Source organism: Oncorhynchus mykiss, chromosome 22 (genome assembly GCF_013265735.2).
Source record: "Oncorhynchus mykiss isolate Arlee chromosome 22, USDA_OmykA_1.1, whole genome shotgun sequence".
Taxonomy (NCBI): Eukaryota; Metazoa; Chordata; class Actinopteri; order Salmoniformes; family Salmonidae; genus Oncorhynchus; species Oncorhynchus mykiss.
In genome coordinates, this window is record NC_048586.1 from 14,267,471 (window position 1) to 14,295,259 (window position 27,789).

The 27,789-nt window shown below is 42.2% G+C and overlaps 1 protein-coding gene across 10 annotated transcripts in view; it reads right to left on the reverse strand.

Annotated features, from left to right (window-relative positions):
• Nucleotides 1–27,789, reverse strand: part of stxbp5l (syntaxin binding protein 5-like) — a 235,034-nt gene that overhangs the window by 110,277 nt on the left and 96,968 nt on the right. For all 10 annotated transcript variants that reach the window (XM_036958794.1, XM_036958792.1, XM_036958790.1 and 7 more), the window contains exons 3-4: nt 27,289–27,370; nt 3,268–3,368 (exon numbers count right to left, since the gene is read on the reverse strand). In XM_036958794.1, coding sequence (XP_036814689.1) covers nt 3,268–3,368; nt 27,289–27,370 — 183 coding nt within the window. The remainder of the gene's footprint in view (nt 1–3,267; nt 3,369–27,288; nt 27,371–27,789) is intronic.

The window sequence follows — 27,789 nt, forward strand, 5'->3', positions numbered from 1 at the left end:
AGCTGCCACCTGACCGAAATTACGGATGAAACGACGATAGAAGTTCGCGAAGCCGAGAAAGCGCTGCAGCTCGACGCGTGACTTAGGGACGGGCCAATCAATGACAGCTTGGACCTTAGCGGGATCCATCTTAATGCCTTCAGCGGAAATAACAGAACCGAGAAATGTGACGGAGGAGGCATGAAAAGTGCACTTCTCAGCCTTCACAAAAAGACAATTCTCTAAAAGGCGCTGGAGGACACGTCGAACGTGCTGAACATGAATCTGGAGTGACGGTGAAAAAATCAGGATATCGTCAAGGTAAACGAAAACAAAGATGTTCAGCATGTCTCTCAGGACATCATTGACTAATGCCTGAAAGACAGCTGGAGCGTTAGCGAGGCCGAAAGGAAGAACCCGGTATTCAAAGTGCCCTAACGGAGTGTTAAACGCCGTCTTCCACTCGTCCCCCTCCCTGATGCGCACGAGATGGTAAGCGTTACGAAGGTCCAACTTAGTGAAAAACCTGGCTCCCTGCAGGATCTCGAAGGCTGAAGACATAAGAGGAAGCGGATAACGATTCTTCACTGTTATGTCATTCAGCCCTCGATAATCTATGCAGGGGCGCAGAGACCCGTCCTTCTTCTTGACAAAAAAAAACCCCGCTCCGGCGGGAGAGGAGGAGGGGACTATGGTACCGGCGTCAAGAGCTACAGACAAATAATCTTCGAGAGCCTTACGTTCGGGAGCCGACAGAGAGTATAGTCTACCCCGGGGGGGAGTGGTTCCCGGAAGGAGATCAATACTACAATCATACGACCGGTGTGGAGGAAGAGAGGTGGCCCTGGACCGACTGAACACCGTGCGCAGATCGTGATATTCCTCCGGCACCCCTGTCAAATCACCAGGCTCCTCCTGTGAAGAAGAGACAGAGGAAACAGGAGGGATAGCAGACATTAAACATTTCACATGACAAGAGACGTTCCAGGAGAGGATAGAATTACTAGACCAATTAATGGAAGGATTATGACAAACTAGCCAGGGATGGCCCAAAACAACAGGTGTAAAAGGTGAACGAAAAATTAAAAAAGAAATGGTTTCACTATGATTACCAGAAACAGTGAGGGTTAAAGGTAGCGTCTCACGCTGAATCCTGGGGAGAGGACTACCATCCAGGGCGAACAAGGCCGTGGGCTCCTTTAACTGTCTGAGAGGAATGTCATGTTCCCGAGCCCAGGTCTCGTCCATAAAACAGCCCTCCGCCCCAGAGTCTATTAAGGCACTGCAGGAAGCTGACGAACCGGTCCAGCGTAGATGGACCGACAAGGTAGTGCAGGATCTTGAAGGAGAGACAGGAGTAGTAGCGCTCACCAGTAGCCCTCCGCTTACTGACGAGCTCTGGCCTTTTACTGGACATGAAGTGACAAAATGACCAGCGGAACCGCAATAGAGACAGAGGCGGTTGGTGATTCTCCGTTCCCTCTCCTTAGTCGAGATGCGGATACCTCCCAGCTGCATGGGCTCAGCACCCGAGCCGGCAGAGGAAGATGGTAGTGATGCGGAGAGGGAGGCGACGGAGAGCGCGAGCTCCTTTCCACGAGCTCGGTGACGAAGATCAACCCGTCGCTCAATGCGAATAGCGAGTTCAATCAAGGAATCCACGCTGGAAGGAACCTCCCGGGAGAGAATCTCATCCTTTACCTCTGCGCGGAAACCCTCCAGAAGACGAGCGAGCAAGGCCGGCTCGTTCCAGCCACTGGAGACAGCAAGAGTGCGAAACTCAATAGAGTAGTCTGTTATGGATCGATTGCCTTGACATAGGGAAGACAGGGCCCTGGAAGCCTCCTCCCCAAAAACAGATCGATCAAAAACCCGTATCATCTCCTCCTTAAAGTCTTGATACTGGTTAGTACACTCAGCCCTTGCCTCCCAGATTGCCGTGCCCCACTCACGAGCCCGTCCAATAAGGAGAGATATGACGTAGGCGACACGAGCAGTGCTCCTGGAGTAAGTGTTGGGCTGGAGAGAAAACACAATATCACACTGGGTGAGGAACGAGCGGCATTCAGTGGGCTCCCCAGAGTAACACGGCGGGTTATTGATTCTGGGCTCCGGAGATTCGAAAGCCCTGGAAGTGGCCGGTGGATCGAGGCGGAGATGGTGAACCTGTTCTGTGAGGTTGGAGACTTGGGTGGCCAGGGTCTCAACGGCATGTCGAGCAGCAGACAATTCCTGCTTGTGTCTGCCTAGCATCGCTCCCTGGATCTCGACGGCTGAGTGGAGAGGATCCGAAGTCGCTGGGTCCATTCTTGGTCGGATTCTTCTGTTACGGTGCGTGAATGAGGACCCAAAAGCGAATCAACTTAAACAGAGCTTCTTTAATTACCAAACATAGGTAGGCTCAGATGGACCGGCAGATTCCGACAGGACAGGACAAGGTTACAGCAAACATGACGGTAGTCTGGTTCAGGCATGAATGACACAAACAAACAAGAATCCGACAAGGACAGGAGCAGAAACAGAGAGAGATATAGGGACCTAATCAGAGGGAAAAAGGGAACAGGTGGGGAACGGGGTGAATGGGTAGTTAGAGGAGACAAGGGACAGCTGGGGGAAAGCGGGGGAGAAAAGGTAACCTAACACGACCAGCAGAGGGAGACAGGGTGAAGGGAAAGGACAGAGACAAGACAACATGACAGTACATGACAGAATTACCCCTTCATAAGCCTGTTATGGCTAGGGTAATATTGGGGTGAGACGAACCAGGTTTTAATCCCTGCTAGGGTGTTACTCACTTCCACCATTCACTACAGTATCTATGACTGATTCTTCCCTATGCCCCAGCCACCTCTATTGCCTGGAAGGCTTAAGGGAGGATGAATGAACCCTTTCAGCCAGACAGCACAAACTCCACCATGCTCCCACATTCTGCACAGCATACACCTACACAATACATCTGTCATATTCAGGCCAGACAGGGTCATGCAGACAATGTGTGAATGCTCACCCAGAGCGTTTTGAAAGATGAGGAAATGTTGATGTTTGTGACATTCAGCATTGTGGTGAATGCTTTTGCTGAACTCTGAGTATAGTTTGAGAACTTTGACAGTGAACCTTGGGACATGTAGATTTATTCTGTCTAACTTGAATATATTTGGGCATACTCTGGCCTTGAAGTAGAATCCATCTCATCGAGCCACGAGATGTCAAACCGAAAAGATGCATGCCTTTATGCAAGGTCGTGTGTGTGTGTGTGTGTGTGTGTGTTACCGCACGTAGAGTACTTACCTCTCCCTATTGAATTTAAGCGAGTGCAGGATGGCTGGGCGTCTCTGGCGAAGGTTCCACAGGTGTAGCGTGTCGTCTGCACATGCCGTAACCAGCGCCCCCTGAAGGCGAGACAAACAAACAGAACACAGACAGTCAGTACACTTGATTGGGGTCAATTCGAATTGAAGGCAGTCAATTCAGGAAGTAAACAGGAATAATAACTAAATTATGGAAAAAAAATGAATTACATTTTTTTTATGACTTCTCAATAAACTGAAAAGTAGACAGTTTTTATTTAAAAAACACTTTTCAATTCCTGAATTTGAAATACAAATCACTTCCTGAATGAACTGCCTTCAATTTGACCCCAACCCTGGTACACTGACTCTATCATTACTATGCTGATCACTGCTATGTAAACCGTGGACTAATGTTACTCATAATGAACTCTGACTCTCGAACTGTCTAACAAACTACGATCAATACATACCCCTGAGCTACTGCATACTCCTGCCAAGGAATGGTACTTATAATAACTGCAAATCAGTTTCAAAAGGTGGGAGGAAGACTGAACCCTTATGGAAAAACCACATGAATTTCCAATGTAAACATGTGATCTTGTGTGATCTCATGTGATCTTGTGTGATCTCATGTGATCTTGTGTGATTTAAAGTGAAGTTCATGTGAAAACGTGGCAACTTGTTAAGCAACATGTGAAACAACACGTGATAACACAAAACTACACGTGACTGACAACATATGTATCAGAATATGATTTTATGTGAAATGAATGTGCAATAAATGTGACAAGATGGGGACGCAAAATTTCAACATGTGATACCATGAAACTACACGTGACAACATTTGAGCACATGAGAAAACCCAGGTGTCAACTTTCATTTTGAATTTTTTCCTTTTAAAGACATAATTGACATTAATAACATTTAAAGAGTCCCCTGAATATTTATGTCTAGTTACAGTCAAATCTACAAGTATACTTAACAAATATATTAAACGCAACATGTAAAGTGTTGGTATACACAACCGCAGACCACGTATAACCACACCAGCCCAGGACCTCCACATCTGGCTTCTTCACCTTCAAGATCGTCTGAGACCAGCCACTCGGACAGCTGATGAAACTGTGGGTTTGCACAACCAAAGAATTTCTGCACAAACTGGCAGAACCGTCTTAGGGAAGCTCATCTGCGTGCTCGTCGTCGTCACCAGGGTCTTGACTTGACTGCAGTTTGACGGCCTAACCATCTTCAGATGGAAAATGCTCACCTTCGATGGCCACAGGCATGCTGGAGAAGTGTGTTCTTCATGGATGAATTCCAGTTTCAACTGTACTGTACAAGGTACAGTGCCTTGCGAAAGTATTCGGCCCCCTTGAACTTTGCAACCTTTTGCCACATTTCAGGCTTCAAACATAAAGATATAAAACTGTATTTTTTTGTGAAGAATCAACAACAAGTGGGACACAATCATGAAGTGGAACGACATTTATTGGATATTTCAAACTTTTTTAACAAATCAAAAACTGAAAAATTGGGTGTGCAAAATTATTCAGCCCCCTTAAGTTAATACTTTGTAGCGCCACCTTTTGCTGTGATTACAGCTGTAAGTCGCTTGTGGTATGTCTATCAGTTTTGCACATCGAGAGACTGACATTTTTCCCATTCCTCCTTGCAAAACAGCTCGAGCTCAGTGAGGTAGGATGGAGAGCATTTGTGAACAGCAGTTTTCAGTTCTTTCCACAGATTCTCGATTGGATTCAGGTCTGGACTTTGACTTGGCCATTCTAACACCTGGATATGTTTATTTTCAAACCATTCCATTGTACATTTTGCTTTATGTTTTGGATCATTGTCTTGTTGGAAGACAAATCTCCGTCCCAGTCTCAGGTCTTTTGCAGACTCCATCAGGTTTTCTTCCAGAATGGTCCTGTATTTGGCTCCATCCATCTTCCCATCAATTTTAACCATCTTCCCTGTCCCTGCTGAAGAAAAGCAGGCCCAAACCATGATGCTGCCACCACCATGTTTGACAGTGGGGATGGGGTGTTCAGCTGTGTTGCTTTTACGCCAAACATAACGTCTTGCATTGTTGCCAAAAAGTTCAATTTTGGTTTCATCTGACCAGAGCACCTTCTTCCACATGTTTTGTGTGTCTCCCAGGTGGCTTGTGGCAAACTTTAAATGACACTTTTTATGGATATCTTTAAGAAATGTCTTTCTTCTTGCCACTCTCCCATAAAGGCCAGATTTGTGCAATATACGACTGATTGTTGTCCTATGGACAGAGTCTCCCACCTCAGCTGTAGATCTCTGCAGTTCATCCAGAGTGATCATGGGCCTCTTGGCTACATCTCTGATCAGTCTTCTCCTTGTATGAGCTGAAAGTTTAGAGGGACGGCCAGGTCTTGGTAGATTTGCAGTGGTCTGATACTCCTTCCATTTCAATATTATCGCTTGCACAGTGCTCCTTGGGATGTTTAAAGCTTGGGAAATCTTTTTGTATCCAAATCCGGCTTTAAACTTCTTCACAACAGTATCTCGGACCTGCCTGGTGTGTTCCTTGTTCTTCATGATGCTCTCTGCGCTTTTAACGGACCGCTTTTAACGGACCTGCATTTATACGGAGACTTGATTACACACAGGTGGATTGTATTTATCATCATTAGTCATTTAGGTCAACATTGGATCATTCAGAGATCCTCACTGAACTTCTGGAGAGAGTTTGCTGCACTGAAAGTAAAGGGGCTGAATAATTTTGCACGCCCAATTTTTCAGTTTTTGATTTGTTAAAAGAGTTTGAAATATCCAATAAATGTCATTCCACTTCATGATTGTGTCCCACTTGTTGTTGAGTCTTCACAAAAAAATACAGTTTTATATCTTTATGTTTGAAGCCTGAAATGTGGCAAAAGGTCGCAAAGTTCAAGGGGGCCGAATACTTTCGCAAGGCACTGTAGATGGTGTTGTTTGGGCGAGCGGTTTGTTAATGTCAACTTTGTGAACAGAGTGACCCACATTGACTGTTGAGTTATGGTACAGTATGGACAGGCATAAGCTACGGACAACAAACACAATTGCATTTTATCTATGGCAATTTGAATGCACAGAGAGACATTGACAAGATCCTAAGGCCCAATGTCGTGCCATTCATCCACAGCCATCACCTTATGTTTCAGCATGATAATGCATGGCCCCATGTCGCAAGGATCTGTAACCAATTCCTGGAGGCTGAAAATGTCCCAATTCTTCCATGGCCTGCATACTCACCAGACATGTCGCCCATTGAGCATGTTTGGGATGCTCTGGATTAACGTGTATGACAGCTTGTTTCAGTTCCCACCAATATCCCGCAACTTTGTGGAGCCATTAAAGGAGTGGGACAACATTCCACAGGCCACAATCAGCCTGAACAACTCTATGTGAAGGAGATGTGTTGGGTTGTATGAGGCAAACGGTGGTCACACCATATACTGACTGGACCCCTTATAATGCATGTCTCTATTCACAGTCATGTGAAATCCATAGATTAGGACCTTTTGAATTTGTTTCAGTTGACTGATTTCCTTATGAACAATAAGTCAGTAAAATCTTTGAAATTGTTGCATGTGGCGTTTATATTTTTGATCAGTGTAGTTACTGTATGTTTATAGATTGATTCAGGTGTTAATGTTAAAGGAACAGTATGCTGCTGTACATAGGACTCAACCTCACAACAGATTGGCAATAATACATTTCTGCACTTTGCTAAAGTTACAGTATAAATAAACATATAAAACAACTTGAAGGTGTTATTTCTATAACATTACAGTATGCTGCTATATAAGAATCTTGTATAATTGTTTACTGTGGTGACCAAACTTAGGGCTTAAATGTGATTTGAACACATAACCTCTTGGTTGCTACCCAATATTTTGAAAATAAGGTACCATCACTGGGCTTTGATAGGTGGTGGCAATGTACTGGTGGGTCTCATTAGCATATTTGGGGGCGTGGTCAAATATATGTGAACAACCGTTAGTGGAAGTGTTGTAGCTGTTTAAGTGTTTGGTTATGCTAATGCAGGTAGAGAACCTTTTCTTTGATGCTGTCTTTCAGTAAACTTCATAAGAGAATGTGTCAGTAATGAGCTAAAGTGTGAAGAGGTGTATATTCCAGTAACTAAATGGCAACTTGTTGTCAGAAGTTACTGGAAACTAATTGTCAGCAAGTTCATGTAAAAGTCACAATAACTTAGTTAATGTTGTCTGTTCATAAACATTAAGCTTGTACACTCAGTTATCCAGCCCTAATATACACTGACTGTACAAAACATTAGGAACACATTCCTAATAGTTGCCCTCAGAACAGCCTCAACTGCTCTACAAGGTGTCGAAAGCGTTCCACAGGGAAGCTGGCCCATGTTCACTCAAATGCTTCCCACAGTTGTGTTACGTTGGCTGAATGTCCTTCGGGAGGTGGACCATTCTTGATACACACAGGACATTTTTGAGTGTGAAAAACCCAGCAGTGTTGCAGTTCTTGACACACTCAAACCAGTGCGCCTGACACCTACTACCAAACCCCGTTCAAAGGCACTTAAATATTGTGTCTTGCCCATTCACCCTCTGAGTAGCACACATCCACAATCCATGCCTCAATTGTCTCAAGGCTTAAAAATCCTTCTTTAACCTGACTTCACCCCTTCATCTACACTGATTGAAGTGGATTTAACAGGTGACATCAAAAGGGATGATAGCTTTCACCTGGTCAGTCTGTCATGGAAAGAGCAAGCGTTCCAAATTATTTGTACCCTCAGTGCATATATAAATATATATAAACATATACACACAGTGCATTCTGAAAGCATTCAGACCCCTTGACTTTATCCACATTTTGATACATTACAGCTTATTCTAAAATGTATTAAGTAATGATTTTCCCCACATCAATCGACACACAATACACCATGAGGACAAAGCGAAAACATTTTTTGTTGTTGTAAATGTATTAACATAAATACCTTATTTACATTAGTATTCAGAAACTTCACTTAGTACTTTGTTGAAGAACCTTTGGCAGTGATTACAGCCTCGAGTCTTCTTGGGTATGATGCTACCAGCTTGGCACACCTGTATTTGGGGAGTTGATCCCATTCTTCTCTGCAGACCCTCTCAAGCTCTGTCAGGTTGGACGGGGAGCATCGCTATATATATATATATATATATATATATTTAATCAGTGTATTAGACACCAAAGCATCAAAATATATTTCATTTTTTAGCTAGTCACCATGTAATTGTAATACTCACTTTCTTACCAGACCTTCAGGTCAATGAGTATCACATCGCATTAGGTACAGTAAGTGTGAATTTCACAATAACCCACTTGTAACTAATTGACAGTAAGCTATTGAAAATGGAACATTAACTTCTCGTGAACCAGGTTCTACTGGAAAATGCACGCTAACCTTTTAACAGTGTCACACGTTCTGACAAAGATTGCATAGCTAACAATGTCAAAAGCCTTGCTCAACCTTGTTCAGCATAAAGATGAAAGCACTTAAACTGTGTTTCCACTAACAGTTGGCACAAGTACAAAATATTTTAGACCGTGCTACAAAATATGCTAATGAGCCCCCAACAGCACATTTTCCACACCTACTTTTCAAAGTGCAGTAATGATTGCATCAAATGCCTACGTTTGTTACCAAGTGGGAAGTGGGAATTTACAACTGGAAAAAATCAGCTTGAACAACCCTCCAACTGGTCATTTCTAGTGGGAAACACGTCTATCATCCCTGAGCTTCAACTTCTCCCACATGACATCACCGACTAATGAAATTAGCTCAATAACTATTTTTTTGGCAGTTTACTGGAACGACAAAACATTATTTTAAAAAGCAATGAACTCTATACATTTTTGACAAGCATGACAGCTGTACTTTTAGTTTATGGTTGACGCAGCTTGTTGGCCATTATCCAATTGACGTTTCCCAGTGGTTTCAAAGCACGTTAATGCATCCCAACAGGTATTTACGACTTCACAACTGGCAAATTCCCACCTCCCTCATGGTTAAGAATGCAGCTTGATATTTCATATGTTGGGTAGAAAACCACACATGTACCCTAAAAAGGTACCAACCAAAACCATGTGAGTTCCTATGTATACCTCTAAAAGGTACTTTTGACTTTGATGTACTCCAGGGAACAACACTGTAATTTTACGAGTGTGTGGAGATCCTGTATGCTCTTGGTAACAAATAACCATCTGGTGGCACTGCTGAAACATTAATACACTCAGACCATAAGGTTGCAAGTTCAAATCTTCAGAGTATTCATGCACACTATCAGACCTGTGCTGGCGGACAACCGCATGGCGGTTGTTTTGGCAGTGTCAGAGGTGGAATTGCATTTGAGCTGTCAAATCCACAAGCGTCTCCTGGCATTATACCAGCGGTACCAATGCACCAAGTCTGGACCCAACAGGACCATAAACAGCTTCTAACCCTAAGCCATAAGACTACTAAATAGTTAAACAAATAACAATGTAAGTCAGCTGAACACAAATTCCTATTTACAATGACGACCTAGGAACAGTGGGTTAACTGCCTTGTTCAGGGGCAGAACTACAGATTTCTTTACCTTGTCTGCTCAGGGATTTGTTCTGGCAACCTTTCGGTTACTGGCCCAACACTCTAACCACTAGTCTACCTGCCGCCCCAAATAAATACCCAAGACTATCTGCATTGACCCTCTTTGCACTAACTCTTTTGACTCATCACATACCCTGCTGCAACTGTTTATTATCTATCCTGATGCCTAGTGTGGTGGAAGAATCAGAATTCGCTCGGTAACATAGATCATTAAGATGTCTTATCTGCATAATATGCTTATATGATTGAACTATTGAACTGTTGTTATTAGCATGTATCCCTTCGGACTTGTCACGGCTGTCATGAGAACGGGACCAAGGCGCAGCGGATGTTGAGTTCCACATATTTAATTCCGAGAGAAACTTAAACAAAACAAAATATATCAATAAACGAACAACTAAACGTGACTACGTGGTGCACATGCACAAACACAAAACAATATCACACAAACACAGGTGGGAAAAATAGCTACTTAAATATGATCCCCAATTAGAGACAACGGTTACCAGCTGCCTCTAATTGGGAATCATGCAAAACACCAACATAGAAAATATAAACTAGAACACAGAAATATTCAACTAGAATTCCCCTAGTCACTAAAGATTTAGTATAAGCATAACTCTGACTTGTGTGATACGTTCTCTCTCTTCATTTGATAACAAAGACATAAACCACCACATTAGTCACTTTACCCTTACCCATATGTACATACCAACCTCAATTACCTCGTTCTTCTGCACATCGACTCGGTACTGGTACCCCATGTGTATAGCCATGTTATCGTTACTCACTGTGTATTTATTCCTTGTGTTATAATTTTGTCAATATTTTCTCCTCTGCATTGTATTTCACTGTTAGTCTACACCTGTTTATTTACTAAGCATGTAACAAACACAATTCTATTTTATTTTATTTACCTGAAGTGGAAATTGCCTTTGGCTTTATGGAGCAGCATTAAGTGAAATCCCATCCAGCCTTGTTTACAAGTTGAAACATTGGATCGTGATATGTAATCTACACCTCAATAAGGCTGATAGAAATCCTCTAACGCGAGTAGGACGATGTGGATTCATGACAATGACAATTACCAAACGATTAGCCGCTCACCGACATGACAGCTCTCACGCCCCTGCTACACTACAGCCATCGGCCATCCGCCATCAGCCATTGAGGGAACGCTTCCTCTGAAGTCAATGCAAGCTGCTATACTGCCCATGTTGCGTCATGTCCAATGGCAGCGTCCAAGCTCAAGAATGGTTGACATGCGCTTTCATTCTATTTTGTGAATGGAAATAATGAAGAAAAAAAAGATGTTGTGTTGTTTTTCTGGTGTAGCAGGTACAATGTCACATTAAACTCCAGCTATGTGGGTGTCAGCTATCACATGTTTACGCTTGATCTGATTGAATCTAGGTCTTAATGTCTAGTGTCCCTGAACACTGATACTTTTTAGTTGGTGTTGTCAGATAATCGCACAATTAATGACTTGATTCCGGGTAACTTTTTAGTAAAGTGCAGAAATGCATTCTTGCTTATAAATCTCTGGCCAATTTCTGTCATGGCCACAGACCTGGTGGCAAAGCAGCAAATTCAGTTTGCTGTTATTTATGAGACTGTCATTTAAAATATCAGGTGTGGTTGTGTCCCAAGTGTGCTAACCAATGAGGAGGTCAATTCCATTTAAGTTCCAGTCAGTTCAGAAAGTCAACCAAATGTTCCAGTATTGAAAATATTAGAATTTGAATTTCTGTGCACTACTTCCTGAATACAATTTGTTGTTGTATATTTATTGAGAAAAAAATACAGTTCAGCTGTAGAAATACATTAATGAAAGGAGTTTCCACTATTTTCACTGCAACTCAGTAGCTGGTAACTTACCATTAAAAAAATACAGGAAACGTTTGTAAAAGCTTGTGCAATAAGAGCATCTAAGCATTATTGAAAGTGAGGATTTTTCATGTGGAAAATCACATGACAACGTGTTTTTGGTACACTTCACATTTTACATTTCACTCGTGAAAACATGTTTTGGAACACTTCAAATGTGAAATTGTGTAGTTGTCTAATGTTGGTGGGGCATATAATTTTGTTTTGATGTTACTCCTGAATCATACTGATGAATACAGTATAATAGTATTTTCTTAAGTATATTTTTTTAACAAAACTGAGATTTACTTTGAAGTCCAAACTGTAGAAATGGAGGGCAAATCAGTTACTGACACAGACATGGTGGCGAAGCAAGAATATCGTAATGAAATAAACCAAGAGGTTGTGAGTTCAAATCCCAGGTAAGAATGTGTTGAATAATAAATATGCATACACAATGTTAAAGTGAGTCAAATATAAGTAGAAAATAAATGCGATGTGTACGTACAGTTGAAATAGGAAGTTTACATACACCATAGCCAAATACATTTAAACTCAGTTTTTCACAATTCCTGACATTTAATTCAAGTAAAAATTTCCTGCCTTAGGTCAGTTAGTATCACCACTTATTTTAAGAAGGTGAAATGTCAGAAAAATTGTAGAGAGAATGATTTATTTCAGCTTTTATTTCTTTCATCACATTCCCAGTGGATCAGAAGTTTACATACACCAAATTAGTATTTGGTAGCATTGCCTTTAAATGGTTTAACTTGGGTCAAATTTTCAGATAGCCTTCCACAAGCTTCCCACAATAAGTTGGGGGAATTTTGGCCCATTCCTCCTGACAGTGCTGGTGTAACTGAGTCAGGTTTGTAGGCCTCCTTGCTCTCACTCGCTTTTTCAGTTCTGCCCACACATTTTCTATGGGATTGAGGTCAGGACTATGAGATGGCCATTCCAATACCTTGACTTTGTTGTCCATAAGCCATTTTGCCACAACTTTGGAAGTATGCTTGGGGTCATTGTCCATTTGGAAGACCCATTTGTGACCAAGCTTTAACTTCCTGACTGATGTCTTGAGATGTTGCTTCAATATATCCACATAATTTTCCTTGCCTATTGATGCCATCTATTTTGTGAAATGCACCAGTCCCTCCTGCAGCAAAGCACCCCAACAACATGATGCTGCCACCCCCGTGCTTCACGGTTGGGATGGTGTTCTTCGGCTTGGAAGCCTCCCCCTTTGTCCTCCAAACATAACGATTATCAGTTATATTTTTACATTTCATATATATATTTTTGTTTCATCAGACCAGATGACATTTCTCCAAAAAGTATGATCTTTGTCCCCATGTGCAGTTGCAAACCGTAGTCTGGCTTTTTTTATGACGGTTTTGGAGCAGTGGCTTCTTCCTTGCTGAGCGGCCTTTCATGTTAAATCGAGATATGACTAGTTTTACTGTGGATATAGATACTTTTGTACCTGTTTCCTCCAGCATCTTCACAAGGTCCTTTGCTGTTGTTCTGGGATTGATTTGCACTTTTCGCACCAAAGTATGTTCATCTCTAGGAGGCAGAACGCGTCTCCTCCTGAGCGGTATGATGGCTGAGTGGTCCCATGGTGTTTATACTTGCATACTATTGTTTGTACAGATGAACGTGGTACCTTCAGGCGTATGGAAATTGCTCCCAAGAATGAACCAGACTAGTGGAGGTCTTGAATTTTTTTCTGAGGTCTTGGCTGATTTCTTTTGATTTTCCAATGATGTCAAGCAAAGAGGCACTGAGTTTGAAGGATGGCCTTGAAATACATCCACAGGTCCACCTCCAATTGACTCAAATGATGTCAATTAGCCTATCAGATGCTTCTAAAGCCATGACATCATTTTCTGGAATTTTCCAAGGTGTTTAAAGGCACAGTCACCTTAGTGTATGTAAACTTCTGACCCACTGGAATTGTGATACAGTGAATTTTAAGTGAAATAACCTGTCTGTAAACAATTGTTGGATAAATGACTTGTGTCATGCACAAAGTAGATGTCCTAGTTGACTTGCCAAAACTATAATGGTTGAAAAACGAGTTTTAATGACTCCAACCTAAGTGTATGTAAACTTCTGACTTCAACTGTATCATAACAACTCATTTTTGCTTGCAGGGCATCACCTGTGAAGTCTCGAAAATGTGACTCCACATGTGAAAGTTATGTGATCACGTGAAAATCCTCATGTGAAGTGTTCCAAAAACATGTGGGAAATTCATGTGAGGGAAGTGGAGAAAGAGAGATCTCTTCTTCTAGCCATGGTAGCCAAAAAAATGGGCAACTGTGCATTTTAATACATGACCCGAAGCATGATGAGATGTTAATTGCTTAATAACTCAGGAACCGCAGGTGTGTGGAAGCACCTGCTTTCAATTTCAATTTGAATCCCTCATTTACCCAAGTGTTCCTTTATTTTGGCAGTTCCTGTATATGTGTGGGTGTAAATATCCATTCTAAAGTGTATGTGTCTGTATGTGTGAATGCATGTGTTGACAGTGTCGTGTCTTTGGCTATGCCGGATTAAGTGATATGACATGCTATTCTATAAAATAATTTCTCTGTAATTAATATTACCTGATTGAGCTAATAATGTAAATGTAATTAACTAGAGAGTCGGGGCACCACGAAATAATATTAATAGAGCTGTTATCTTCCGAGTAAACTATTAATAAAGACCTAGTAATATTTTACATCAATAGCAGTCAATATTAATCCTCACCTTAATTCAGTCTCATCTCATCTGCACGAACCCTGGCTAACAAGTTGAATCAGCAATACAAAATTGGGTTTAACTATTTATTTGCTAAATACCTAACTCACATATGTCAGAGTCAAGGCCCGCGGGCCACATCCGGCCCGCAAGAAGGTTTTTTACGGCCCCTGGGATGATCTTGATTTATTATTAGAACCGGCCCGCAGCAAGCCGGCAGCCCGCAGATCTTTTACACGCACCAATACTACATTTCCCACAATGCAAAGGTGACGCACCGAGCAGTAGGCTGCTTCATTTCAATATTTATTGGCACAGCAGTCGTCAGCATCACAGTAAAATTAACTTTCAGATACCCATCAAAAATGGCAAAACGGAAGGTGGATACTGAGAACCGGGGGTTTCAAACAAGGTGGGAGTCGGAGTATATGTTCACGAAGGTAGCTGGAAAACCTGTGTGTCTTCTGTGTGGAGAAAGTGTGGCGGTACTGAAAGAGTATAATCTGAGACGACATTATGAAACGAAACACGCGGACAAAAACAAGAATATGGACATGGAACAAAGGCTACAAAAGGCCAGTTTTATTTTGGCAGAAGAGATCGCTAAATCAGCCCGGCCATTTACGGAGGGGGATTTCATCAAAAACTGCATGATTAAAGTTTGTGACGAAGTTTGCCCAGAAAAAAGGCAACTCTTTTTAAATGTGAGTCTGAGCAGAAACACCATTGCCGAGAGAGTAGACCAGTTGTCCATCAATCTAAAAGAGCAGCTTGTGAAAAAGGGAAAAGATTTTATTGCATATTCCTTGGCTGTGGATGAGAGCACCGACATTTCTGACATTGCCCAGTTGTCAATTTTCATCCGCGGAGTGGACTCCAACCTAAGCGTGACAGAGGAGTTTTTGGCTTTACGTCCTATGCATGGCACAACTACGGGGCATGATTTGTATGAAGAGGTGTCAAGATGTGTAAATGAGATGGAGCTGCCTTGGGAAAAACTCGTGGGTTTGACAACCGACGGAGCACCTGCGATGTGTGGACACAGGAGCGGACTGGTGGCGAAGATACGGGAAAAGATGCAAGAGGAAAACGCGACAGGTGAGCTGACAGCTTATCATTGTATCATACACCAGGAAGCGTTGTGCGGTAAAGCCTTGAAAATGGAGCATGTAATGAGCATCATCACGCGCACAGTTAACTTTATCAGAGCCAAAGGTTTGAATCACCGCCAGTTCAAGGCATTTCTGACGGAGTTAGAAACGGAGCATGGTGATTTGCCTTATCACACAGAGGTGCGATGGCTAAGCCAGGGAAAGGTGCTTCAAAGATGTTTCGAGCTTCGTGAGGAGATTTGTCTGTTCTTGGACAGCAAAGGGAAAGACACAACACAACTCCGAGACGAAATGTTTCTGTGTGAAATGGCTTTTCTGTGTGACATTACGAGTCATCTGAATGCAATAAACTTGCAGCTGCAGGGTCGGGATCGTGTCATCTCTGATATGTACAGTACAGTGAAGGCATTTAAAACCAAACTGACTCTGTGGGAGACGCAGATGCGGAAAGAAAATTTGAGCCACTTTCCCAGCTGCCAGACCATGAAAGAGAAGCTCTCTACCAGTGCGTTCCCGAGCACACAGTTGGCTGATAAAATAGGTATGCTTGCCGCTGACTTTCGACGCCGATTTGCTGACTTTGAAGCACAAAAAAGCAGGTTGGAACTGCTCGGTAACCCATTTGCTGTTGACGTGGAAAGCTCACCACCAAACCTCCAAATGGAGTTGATTGACCTCCAATGCAATGATGCACTGAGGGCAAAATATGCGGCAGTGGGTGCTGCGGAGTTCGCCCGTTTCCTCCCCGGCACAATGCCCCAGCTGCGCATCCAGGCTGCTCAAACGTTGTCTATGTTTGGCAGCACATACCTGTGTGAACAACTGTTTTCTTTGATGAACCTGAACAAAACATCACACAGAAGTCGACTTACTGCTGAACACCTCCACTCAATTCTGAGGATTTCTTCAGCTCAGAGCCTTACCCCGAACATTGATGAACTTGTGGAAAAGATGGGACACCACCAAGTATCACCCTCAACCTCAAACAAGTGAACATTACTGTGCAATCACATATTTAGAGTTTTTACTCAGTTCAAGTTTAAAAGTTAAAATGTAATATTTGTTTTCACTGCATGTTACTTCTCCTTAAACAAAGTGTTGTTTTTGATTAATAGATTTTTGCACTTTATTTTTTTGTATTTCAATCCAATTATATTTTAAAAATATTTCAGTTGAGTGGATGATAGAAAATTGCTATTATTGTTTTTTCTTTGAAGTAAATTTAGCCCACTTTTGCTAAAATAGAAAATATAGTCTACTGATGGTGCCTTGAATACCGGTTTCTTTCATTTAATGTTCATGTTATGGGGATATTTATATAAAGGAAATTTGTCTTTTGTGTCTGTTGAAAATTAAAGATTACTGACAGAGCCATAAGAAAATATTGCTTTATTTATCTGATCATATTGTAATATATTTGTTAGGTTTTCAGTAGGTTCAATTAGGTTCACTAGACTATATGCGTCATTTAAAAATTTTTCAATGAACATTCGAACAGTCCGGCCCTCGTCTTGTAGCTGATTTTTTTATTTGGCCCTCCGTCCATTTGACTTTGACACCCCTGACCTAACTAATCACACAGAATTACACATACACATAATTAATCATAACTTGATTACTAATTACATCATAAAGGGAAACTTCCCTAGCAGGCGGAACAGATATGACAGCTGGTTACACAAAAGAAAAGGGGCTGGGTTTGAGTGAAAGAGCGGGAAGACTGAGGGACACAGGGAGAAGCTGTGCTATCGTAAATACAGTATCTTATGCATTCTAAATTACCGCCCATTTGGAAAAAGAAAATGCAATAAATATTTACTCTGAGCTGTGCTTCAGTAGGTTGGTGGTAGATGGAAGGCCGTGTTGCCCAACCGAGTCCTTTGTCCTTTGAAGAATGTCTCTGCTGGTAAATTGGATACGTTGTAGTAACGTCGTTGTGTGGTAGACGGGATGCTCTGTCTGTTCCTTCCTAACCTGCGTTTGCAGCTGCTGTTGCTAACTCAATGGCTAGGAGGTATCACTTCTGTAGTGAATAAGAGTTCAAAGTTCATACCAGTCGCAACCAAAGCTCACGCTGATGTTGGCTTCGTTTTGTAGTTATTATCTGAACCATTCTGACATCGGACCGTCGTCCTCACATCCTCGGAACAGGAAGTTATATTGTCATCAAGGCTTTATATAGGAAGGGAGAGGAGGGCGTGTTTGAAAAGTCCCTTCACAGGGGTGGGCCACCGATTGAGCAGAGCCCTACCTTATGAAAACCCAAATGTCACATTTTAGAAGCTAAAATCACATTTCATCCCATCACGAATAATTCCATATTCAAACATTTAAATTGAACAACAATTCCATGTGAATCCGATAACTCTGATGTGTAGACTTTCCACTGTAGATTTTATGTCATCTTATCATTGTTGAGAATGTCTCAGATGACAACCGAACTGACATCATATTCATTAAGTACCACTGCATGTTCAATTGGTCGGGTTACCAGAATATAGTTAATTTCCCCCCACCTTCTGATGTTCCCAGAATCTCTATGTTAACCAAGGTGTTTGCAAATGTAACATCAGTAGGGTAGAGAGAGGAAAAAGGGGGGAAGAGGGAAGAGGTATTTATGACTGTCATAAAGCTACCCCCAGGCCAACGTCATGACAACAGTAAGCCTAATCAGCGGTCATGCCCAAGTACAGCGAGTAGACACCATCAGAATGCATCTGTATAAGTCTCTGGAGACAGGAGCTGCTTGTGCAGAAACATACAGGTGAGAAATGAGGTCCCCAGACACAGAGGCTGACATTTATTATCTGGAAATGTAGGCCTATGACACAGAGAATCATTAGTTGTGTGTCTACTACGTGTACACACACACAGGACGAACCAAAAATCACACACAGGCAGCGCACACACACACACACACACACACACACACACACACACACACACACACAGAGAGAGATATTGGGGCCATAGTTCAGACCTGTGAGAGTGAGTGAACAGGATACAATGACTTGGTCCCAAATAGCACCCTATTTCCCATGTAGTGCATTACCTTTGACTGGGGCCCATGGGCTGCCATTTGGGATGCAGAAAATGAGAATTGAGAGGAGAGGGGTCTCTCCCTTACTCGCTGTCATTTTTCACTGAGGGGATGTTGAATGAGGTGTTGAATCAGACTTGTTCCTATAACCCTGTGGATGTATGTGTCTGAACTAGCATTAGCATACTCTGTAGTAAACGATCACCTGAGTATGGTGGATGTTTAAAAAAAAATAAAAAAAAGATGCATTTAATGTCTGAGAAACATCTTGTAAAGAGAGTCAATGAACTACAGCGTTCCAGGAGGCTGTCCAACAGGATGTATAGTGTCATTTTTATGAAATACGTCATCTCTTGTTGACAGACGCACGCAACATAAATGGTAGTAAAGTCTGTCAACAGACTGTGGATCTGTGACGACTAATGAGGAACTTTGTTCCGGTATGCTGGTTTTCCGTCAATGATCATTTGGACAAAGCACGATCTCACAGGTGCCCACATCTGTCGAATTCCGTTTACGTTCAGGGAGTGGAGACTTTGCAAGTCATGTTAGTATCTTTCTCTTAACATCTCCCCTCAGAATTTTACTTAGCATCTGACGCAATTATGCAAGATTTTAGTTCTGAGTTTCCGAGATTATGAAATATATTTAATTTCTTTCCTCTCTGTGTGAAGGGGGATTATGAGTGAGTGATTACATGAATTCCCAGTACGGTGCAGTAACTGGTGCTGTGGGAAGGCTGCGGGGAGGATGGGACCCAGGGGAACCACGGGGGGATTAGCCCCAGATTAAGGGCTCAATCATGGGAGGAAATTACTCCACATCTCATAGAACATCATATCCCCATGGAACATGCATACAGGCACTAATCCACTGAGATTCCCATCTGGGTAAACATATTTTCATGAATGTCTTCAGTTGTATTCTGGGACTGTGTGTGTGTGTGTGTGTGTGTGTGTGTGTGTGTGTGTGTGTGTGTGTGTGTGTGTGTGTGTGTGTGTGTGTGTGTGTGTGTGTGTGTGTGTGTGTGTGTGTGTGTGTGTGTGTGTGTGCGCGCGCATATCTTCTATATGCATGTATATCTCCCTGTTTTCAATGTCAGGTACACCATGTTCTACCCAATTAGCTGAGGCGCTAGTTTGAGGTGCTCTGGTTTGGAATACTAATGATTTGAACATTTTGGAGCTAAGTGAAGGGAAGCGTTCTTCAAACTAAGCAGTATACTCTTAGAAAGCAGCAGATTTTTTATTTTATTTATTTATTTCACCTTTATTTAACCAGGTAGGCAAGTTGAGAACAAGTTCTCATTTACAATTGCGACCTGGCCAAGATCAAGCAAAGCAGTTTGACACATACAACGACACAGAGTTACATATGGAGTAAAACAAACATACAGTCAATAATACAGTATAAACAAGTCTAAATACGATGTGAGCAAATGAGGTGAGATAAGGGAGGTAAAGGCAAAAAAAGGCCATGGTGGCAAAGTAAATACAATATAGCAAGTAAAACACTGGAATGGTAGATTTGCAATGGAAGAATGTGCAAAGTGCAAAGTAGAAATAAAAATAATGGGGTGCAAAGGAGCAAAATAAATAAATTTATTAAATACAGTATGGAAAGAGGTAGTTGTTTGGGCTAAATTATAGGTGGGCTATGTACAGGTGCTGTAATTTTTGAGCTGCTCTGAAAGTTGGTGCTTAAAGCTAGTGAGGGAGATAAGTGTTTCCAGTTTCAGAGATTTTTGTAGTTCGTTCCAGTCATTGGCAGCAGAGAACTGGAAGGAGAGGCAGCCAAAGAAAGAATTGGTTTTGGGGTGACTAGAGAGATATACCTGCTGGAGCGTGTGCTACAGGTGGGAGATGCTATGGTGACCAGCGAGCTGAGATAAGGGGGGACTTTACCTAGCAGGGTCTTGTAGATGACATGGAGCCAGTGGGTTTGGTGACGAGTATGAAGCGAGGGCCAGCCAACGAGAGCGTACAGGTCGCAATGGTGGGTAGTATATGGGGCTTTCGGATTGCACTGTGATAGACTGCATCCAATTTGTTGAGTAGGGTATTGGAGGCTATTTTGTAAATGACATCGCCAAAGTCTAGGATTGGTAGGATGGTTAGTTTTACAAGAGTATGTTTGGCAGCATGAGTGAAGGATGCTTTGTTGCGAAATAGGAAGCCAATTCTAGATTTAACTTTGGATTGGAGATGTTTGATATGGGTCTGGAAGGAGAGTTTACAGTCTAACCAGACACCTAAGTATTTGTAGTTGTCCACATGTTCTAAGTCAGAGCCGTCCAGAGTAGTGATGTTGGACAGGCGGGTAGGTGCAGGTAGCGATCGGTTGAAGAGCATGCATTTAGTTTTACTTGTATTTAAGAGCAATTGGAGGCCACGGAAGGAGAGTTGTATGGCATTGAAGCTTGCCTGGAGGGTTGTTAACACAGTGTCCAAAGAAGGGCCAGAAGTATACAGAATGGTGTCGTCTGCGTAGAGGTGGATCAGAGACTCACCAGCAGCAAGAGCGACCTCATTGATGTATACAGAGAAGAGAGTCGGTCCAAGAATTGAACCCTGTGGCACCCCCATAGAGACTGCCAGAGGTCCGGACAGCAGACCCTCCGATTTGACACACTGAACTCTATCAGAGAAGTAGTTGGTGAACCAGGCGAGGCAATCATTTGAGAAACCAAGGCTGTCGAGTCTGCCGATGAGGATGTGGTGATTGACAGAGTCGAAAGCCTTGGCCAGATCAATGAATACGGCTGCACAGTAATGTTTCTTATCGATGGCGGTTAAGATATCATTTAGGACCTTGAGCGTGGCTGAGGTGCACCAGCTCTGAAACCAGATTGCATAGCAGAGAAGGTATGGTGAGATTCGAAATGGTCGATAATCTGTTTGTTGACTTGGCTTTCGAAGACCTTAGAAAGGCATGGTAGGATAGATATAGGTCTGTAGCAGTTTGGGTCAAGAGTGTCCCCCCCCTTTGAAGAGGGGGATGACCGCAGCTGCTTTCCAATCTTTGGGAAATATATATATATATATATATATATATATATATATATATATATATATATATATATATATACGGGACACGACAGGACGAGGACAAAAAGACGTCTGAACTGCTATGCCATCTTAGATCTCATAGACACCCATAGACTTCCAGTCATTACACTAGTATCATCTCAGGAAACTACCTCTGACTTCCTTCATTCTGGACACAGAGACATAATGGTCTCCACGAGTTCATCTGACTCAGGAGAAGTAGATAAAGGGGCCCCATTGCCAAAATCCCGTAGTATCCCTTTAAAATGTGAGAGCTCAACCTTTGCTGTGTATCTTCCCGGTTCCTCCTCCATCTCAGTTAAAAACATGGCAGCTACTTCATAACACCATATTAGCATATGAAGGATAGGAGGTTGGTATAAACCACAATAAATTAATCTCCACAAAATAATTAAGCAGCCTGGAAAATAATGAACGATATAATTGCTTGTGTTTTTCCACCCTCTGTCTGTTTTGGTGTCAGTGAACCCTTATCCTGTTTCAGTGAGCTCTGGTTGTGTTGGCTGGCTAATAGCATTAACTTGGATATGCTCAACTAATCCATGTCAAATTTGACTGATGGAGTACACAGCGATGATTAGCTAGCACCTTCAGGAGATTAAGAGATCTGATATTGCCCTTCATTCTGTTTGCTTCCCTGCCTATCTCACGTTCTCTCACTCTCTCTCACAATCAAATCAAATCCAAATCAAAGTTTAGCATATGTTATAGCGGGTGCAGAAAAATGCTTATGTTACTAGCTCCTAACAATGCAGTAAAATGTCAAGCAAGTACACAAATAATAAAAAAAAGTATAAATAAAAAATATGTAATCTTGAAATGTCAGAACGAATCCAAGTAATCCAAATGCAATCTATGCATACATCCACCTCTCTCTCTTTCTTTCTGTCCTCAAATGTTCGCTCTCAAACTTCCTCTGTGTCTAGCAGGGTGGTAATTCTTTGTGTGTGCTTGTCAATCACGATCCCGTCACCCAGGCTAGTAGACAGAAGGGAGACAGCGCGCTTATTGTGTTTACAGAAACATGCTCTCTGTCGCCTTTCTTCAAAGACATGCAACAGAGCGCAGGAACGAAACGAGGATGCTGTTAGTTGCAAGGAGGGTGGGGAGCGATAAAGGGGAGGAGAGCAGCGATTAATGAACCACAGGTTCAGAGATACTGTGTAAAGTCATAAAAAGCGCTCACCTCATTTATTTATACCACATTGTTAGAGAGGACTGCATTTGTATGTGTTCAGGTAAAACCAAGCCATAAAACTGTCTGCCATTAGCTGTTTGCACATTCCTCCATATAATGCCTGTTCTGCTCCTCTAAAATGTCACTATTTCCTGGTCAGAAGTTAATATCCTTGATCTCCCCAGGTGGCTGTTTACCTGGATGCTCTGCTTCACTTGGCTCCTCTAGACCACTCTACTCTGCTCCAGCTCCCCCTGAAACCCAACAGTCTGTTCTACAGATGCCTTGACAACCTCTCTCTTACAGTACTATCCATATTAAAAAGAACCATTCTAATAATATATGCCATTTAGCAGAACACTTTTATCCAAAGCAACATCGGTCATGCACTTCACATATGGGTGATCTCGGGAATCAAAGCCTGGCGTAGGAACCGCTATGCTTTACCAACTGAGCTCTGATCCACCGAGCCCATTTACTAATCAGATGTATAATTCATGGAACAAATCATTCACATTAGCAAACAAACAATCTAATTAGCCTTTAGTCGCACTCTGACATAAAGAACAAGCCTTTGTCCTCTGGAGTGAATAAGTCCAGCTGGGATCAAACCTGAACAGGGACACTGAGGCTATAATTATGAGAGGTGACCCAATGCAAAGCTGAATGACAGTAGAGGTGAATGACAGCAGGGCTCTGACATGCAACAAATCAGGGCAATAACATATTAATAAAGAGTGAAAACAATATCCATGTTGGTCCACCACACCAACAATACAGCATCCCCAAGAATCCTGACCCAGTGTCTGTGTTTGCTGAGAGCTGTATTTGAATGTAGAGTAGCTGGGCTCTCATTAGCCAGAGGCTTATTATTGACTGGGTGTGTGAGGGAGGCAGAGGCATGCAGGTCAGGAGTGGCCCTACAGGGCCCCAACAGCTAATCAGCCTGTTGAATGTCAAGGGGCTGCTAGCTGGGCTGTATGTGTGTCTAACATCGGTGTTCCGTACTAGACAACCCACACACCACCGCATCAGAGCCATCAGAACTGTGTCAAGATCAGTGCTGTGAGTCACTGGAGGATATGAGAGGCCAGTGTTTTTCCCTGTGAGCGTAGAATATAATAATATATGCTATTTAGCAGAAGCTTTTATCCAAAGCAACTTACGTGTGCTTCTATTTGAAGTATGCTTGGCCCCAGGAATCAAACCCACAATACTGGCGTCGCAAGTGCCATGCTCTGCCAACTGAGCCACACAAGAGCGCAGTGTGAGAGTGTGAGAGAGAGATGGATAAAATAAATGTCCATATCCTGTATTTGTGTACATGCCTGTGTCAACAGGTACAGTGCCTTCAGAAAATATTCACACCCCTTGACTTTTTCCACATTTTGATTTTGATTTTGTGTCACTGGCCTACACACAATACCCCATAATGTCAAAGTGGAAATGTGTTTTTAGAACTGTCTACAAATTCATTTAAAAGATGAAAATCTGAAATGTCTTGAGTCAGTAAGTATTCAACTAATTGGTTATGGCAAGCCTAAGTTCAGGAGTGCACATGTGCTTAACAAGTCAGTAATTGTGTCTAACATGATCTCATCTCTGTACCCTACACATACAATTATCTGTAAGGTCCTTCAGTTGAGCAATGAATCTCAAACACAGGTCCAACCCCAAAGACAAGGAAGGTTTTCCAATGCTTCGCAAAGAAATGCACATATTGGTAGTTGGGGAGCAAAAGGCACACATTGAAAATCCGTTTCAACATGGTGAAGTTATGTATTACTCTTTGGATGGTTTATCAACACACCCAGTAACTACAAAGATACAGATAGAGTTTAATGGCTATTATAGCAGAAAACGGAGGATGGATCAACAACATTGTAGTTACTCCACAATACTAACCTAAATGTCATAGTGAAACGAAGGAAGCATGTACAGAATACACATATTCCAAAACATGCATCCTGTTTGCAATAAGGCACTTAAGAAATACTTTTTAAAAATGTGGCAGAAAATGAACTTTATGTCCGGAATACAAAGCGTTATGTTTGGGGCGAATCAGCACATCAATGAGTACCACTCTTAATATTTTCAAGCATGGTGGTGGCTGCATCATGTTATGGGTGTGCTTGTCATTGGCAAGGACAAGGGAGATTTTGGGGGATGAAAATAAATGAAATAGAGCTCAGCACAGGCTTTCCAACAAACTATGGGAGACAAGTTCACCTTTCAGCAGAACAATAGCCTAAAACACCTGGCCAACTGTACACTGGAGTTGCGTACCAAGATGACATTCAATGGTCCTGAGTGGCCTAGTTACAGTTTTGACTTAAATTGACTTGAGAATCTATGGCAAGAGATGAAAATGGCTGTCTAGCAATGATCAACAACAACTAACTTGACAAAGCTTGAAGAGTTTCAAAAAACATTGTACAATCCAGGTGTGCAAAGCTTTTAAAGACTCACAGCTGTAATCGCGCCAAAGCCAATTCTAACCCAATTCTAATCTGACTCAGGGGTGTGAATACTTATGTAAATGAGATATTTCTGTATTTAAATTAGATATTTCTGTGTTTTCACTTGCCATTATGGGGTATTGTGTGTAGATGGGTGAGAAAATCAATTTTGAATTCAGGCCGTAACACGACACGTCAAGGGGTATGAATACTTTCTCAAGGCACTGCATTTGTGTACATGTCTGTGTCAATGTTCGGTTCCACATGTTCCACATGTTCCACATGTGTGGAACTAGTATATGCATACGAGGAAATGTGATTATCAGACATTGATTTGAAGTGTGGAGTATACAGTTTATCAGAATTTTTTTACATTGGTTTTGAATAAAACATTCTGCTCTGCCTTCGATAGTTGTGTTTGTTTTCACCAGTACACTAAACTATGGGGGTTTGAAATAATTTCACTATTCGAGCGGCGACTAGTGTGGGCGGCCTGTAGCTCGTAAATCGTGGAGTTGAGTTTAGTCGTCTAACCCGTTGGTTGCTCGATGTAGCCTTTTTATTTCACTAACTTTTAATTCGGTCCTTTTATTCCATATTTTGTGAACTTTTACTCCACTCGCTACACATTGAACCTCTTTGATGCGTTGTTTGGCAAACATAAGCAACAAGACATTTTAATATAATTTAGAAAAATACATTTCAGTGGTAGAATCTGCCTAAAATTCATATTTTTTTCCTCCCAAAAACAAATATTCACAAGTATTTGCATACCAATGTCTGTTCGGATATTTGAATATTCAAATGGCCATGCACATCCCTACACTACACACAGTGATTATATTATCCACATTCTGAAGGGAAAATATGCTTCTAGCTTCACATGAATGGGCATTAAAAAAGCCAACTCTAACATCTATCAATATCTCTCCTCTCTCTCTCTCCCTGTCTTTCTCTCCTTTCCTTTCTCTCTCTGTATCTCTCCCCTCTCTTTCCTATATCACTCTCTCCCTACACACAAGATAAGGACATTAATGACCCCCTTCCTTCCCTCTTGTCACAGTAATTAGCCACCCCCTCACACACAAAGAACTAATATCACACACTGCTGCAGCTGTGCTCCCCCCCCCACCACATGCACACACAATTACTAACAGGGGCGTATTACAGAAAGTGACAGTGAGTGAAGGGAGACGAACTCGTGATGCTCGTAGTCGAAGACTGCTGCTCAGACCACTGAGCCACCACAGTTCAAAATGCTCTAGCTAGCCGGGAGAATACTTGACATCCACCCCTCATAAAGCCCCATCTTCCCCCACCAAACACCCCTCCATATCCCCCATCTCCCACCACCCATCCATCTCCCCCGCTCCACACCCCTCATAGTTGCTAAATAACAGTGCTACCATTAGTCATAACCATCCTAAAAGAGTGTTGAGTCAAGGTTTGAAATCAATAGGGAGTCTGTGAACTGTGAATGTATCTGCCCAGAACAAGATTTAGAACAGAGCTAAATTCAAAGTATGAAGAGGAATGGTAGAACTCTTAGCTTCTATTACAGATGATGTGTTCTCAGTTGGGTGAACTGGAGGTGCACTTCATGTTTGTTGGCCATATTGCCTTCACCCATACTATATTTTCAGATGAGAGGCAAAGAGAAGAGGCCTTTTGACCAGTGTTTCCCATTTTTGTTATAGACCCAGACAAGCTCACCTGAATCAACGTGTCAACTAATCATCAAGCCCTCAATGAGTTGAATCAGGTGAGTTTGTCAAGGGTAACAACAAAAACGTGTGCTGTTGGGGATACTCAAGGACTGGAAATGGGAAACACTGCTTGTAGACGACTGAGAAGATTGTTATATGAAGGCATCAGGGAGGGAATCTTACCTTGAATAGAATAGATTTAGTCTTACCTCGTTGATGAGGAACTGTAGCTGGAGGACAGCGGCTCCACTTTCATGCTGGCTATAGCAGTCCACACCAGGCCGTCCCAGGCTGATGACATCACAGAGTCAAGGAAGCAACCAGGAAGTAGAATGCATTGGCATAGCACAGGACAATGTCTAGCGCACACATGCACATTTGCACACACACACACATTTGCACGCATTGGCAGACACAGAAAAATACACACACACGGTAGGATGCATTGGCATAGGACAGGACCATGTCTAGCACCGACTGTATGAGCAGGATAAAACATGAAAAACACGGAATCAACCAGTGGAGATTCCTCAGAGGAGGAAGGGGAGGACCATCCTCCTCAGAGAATTTCATAAAAATAAAAACAGTGAAACGTTAAAAAAGTTACCCTTTTTAGATAAAATTATACTAAATATATTGTCACCAAATAATTGTTTTGCAATGAAGGTCTACAGTAGCCTCAACAGCACTCTGTAGGGTAGCACAATGGT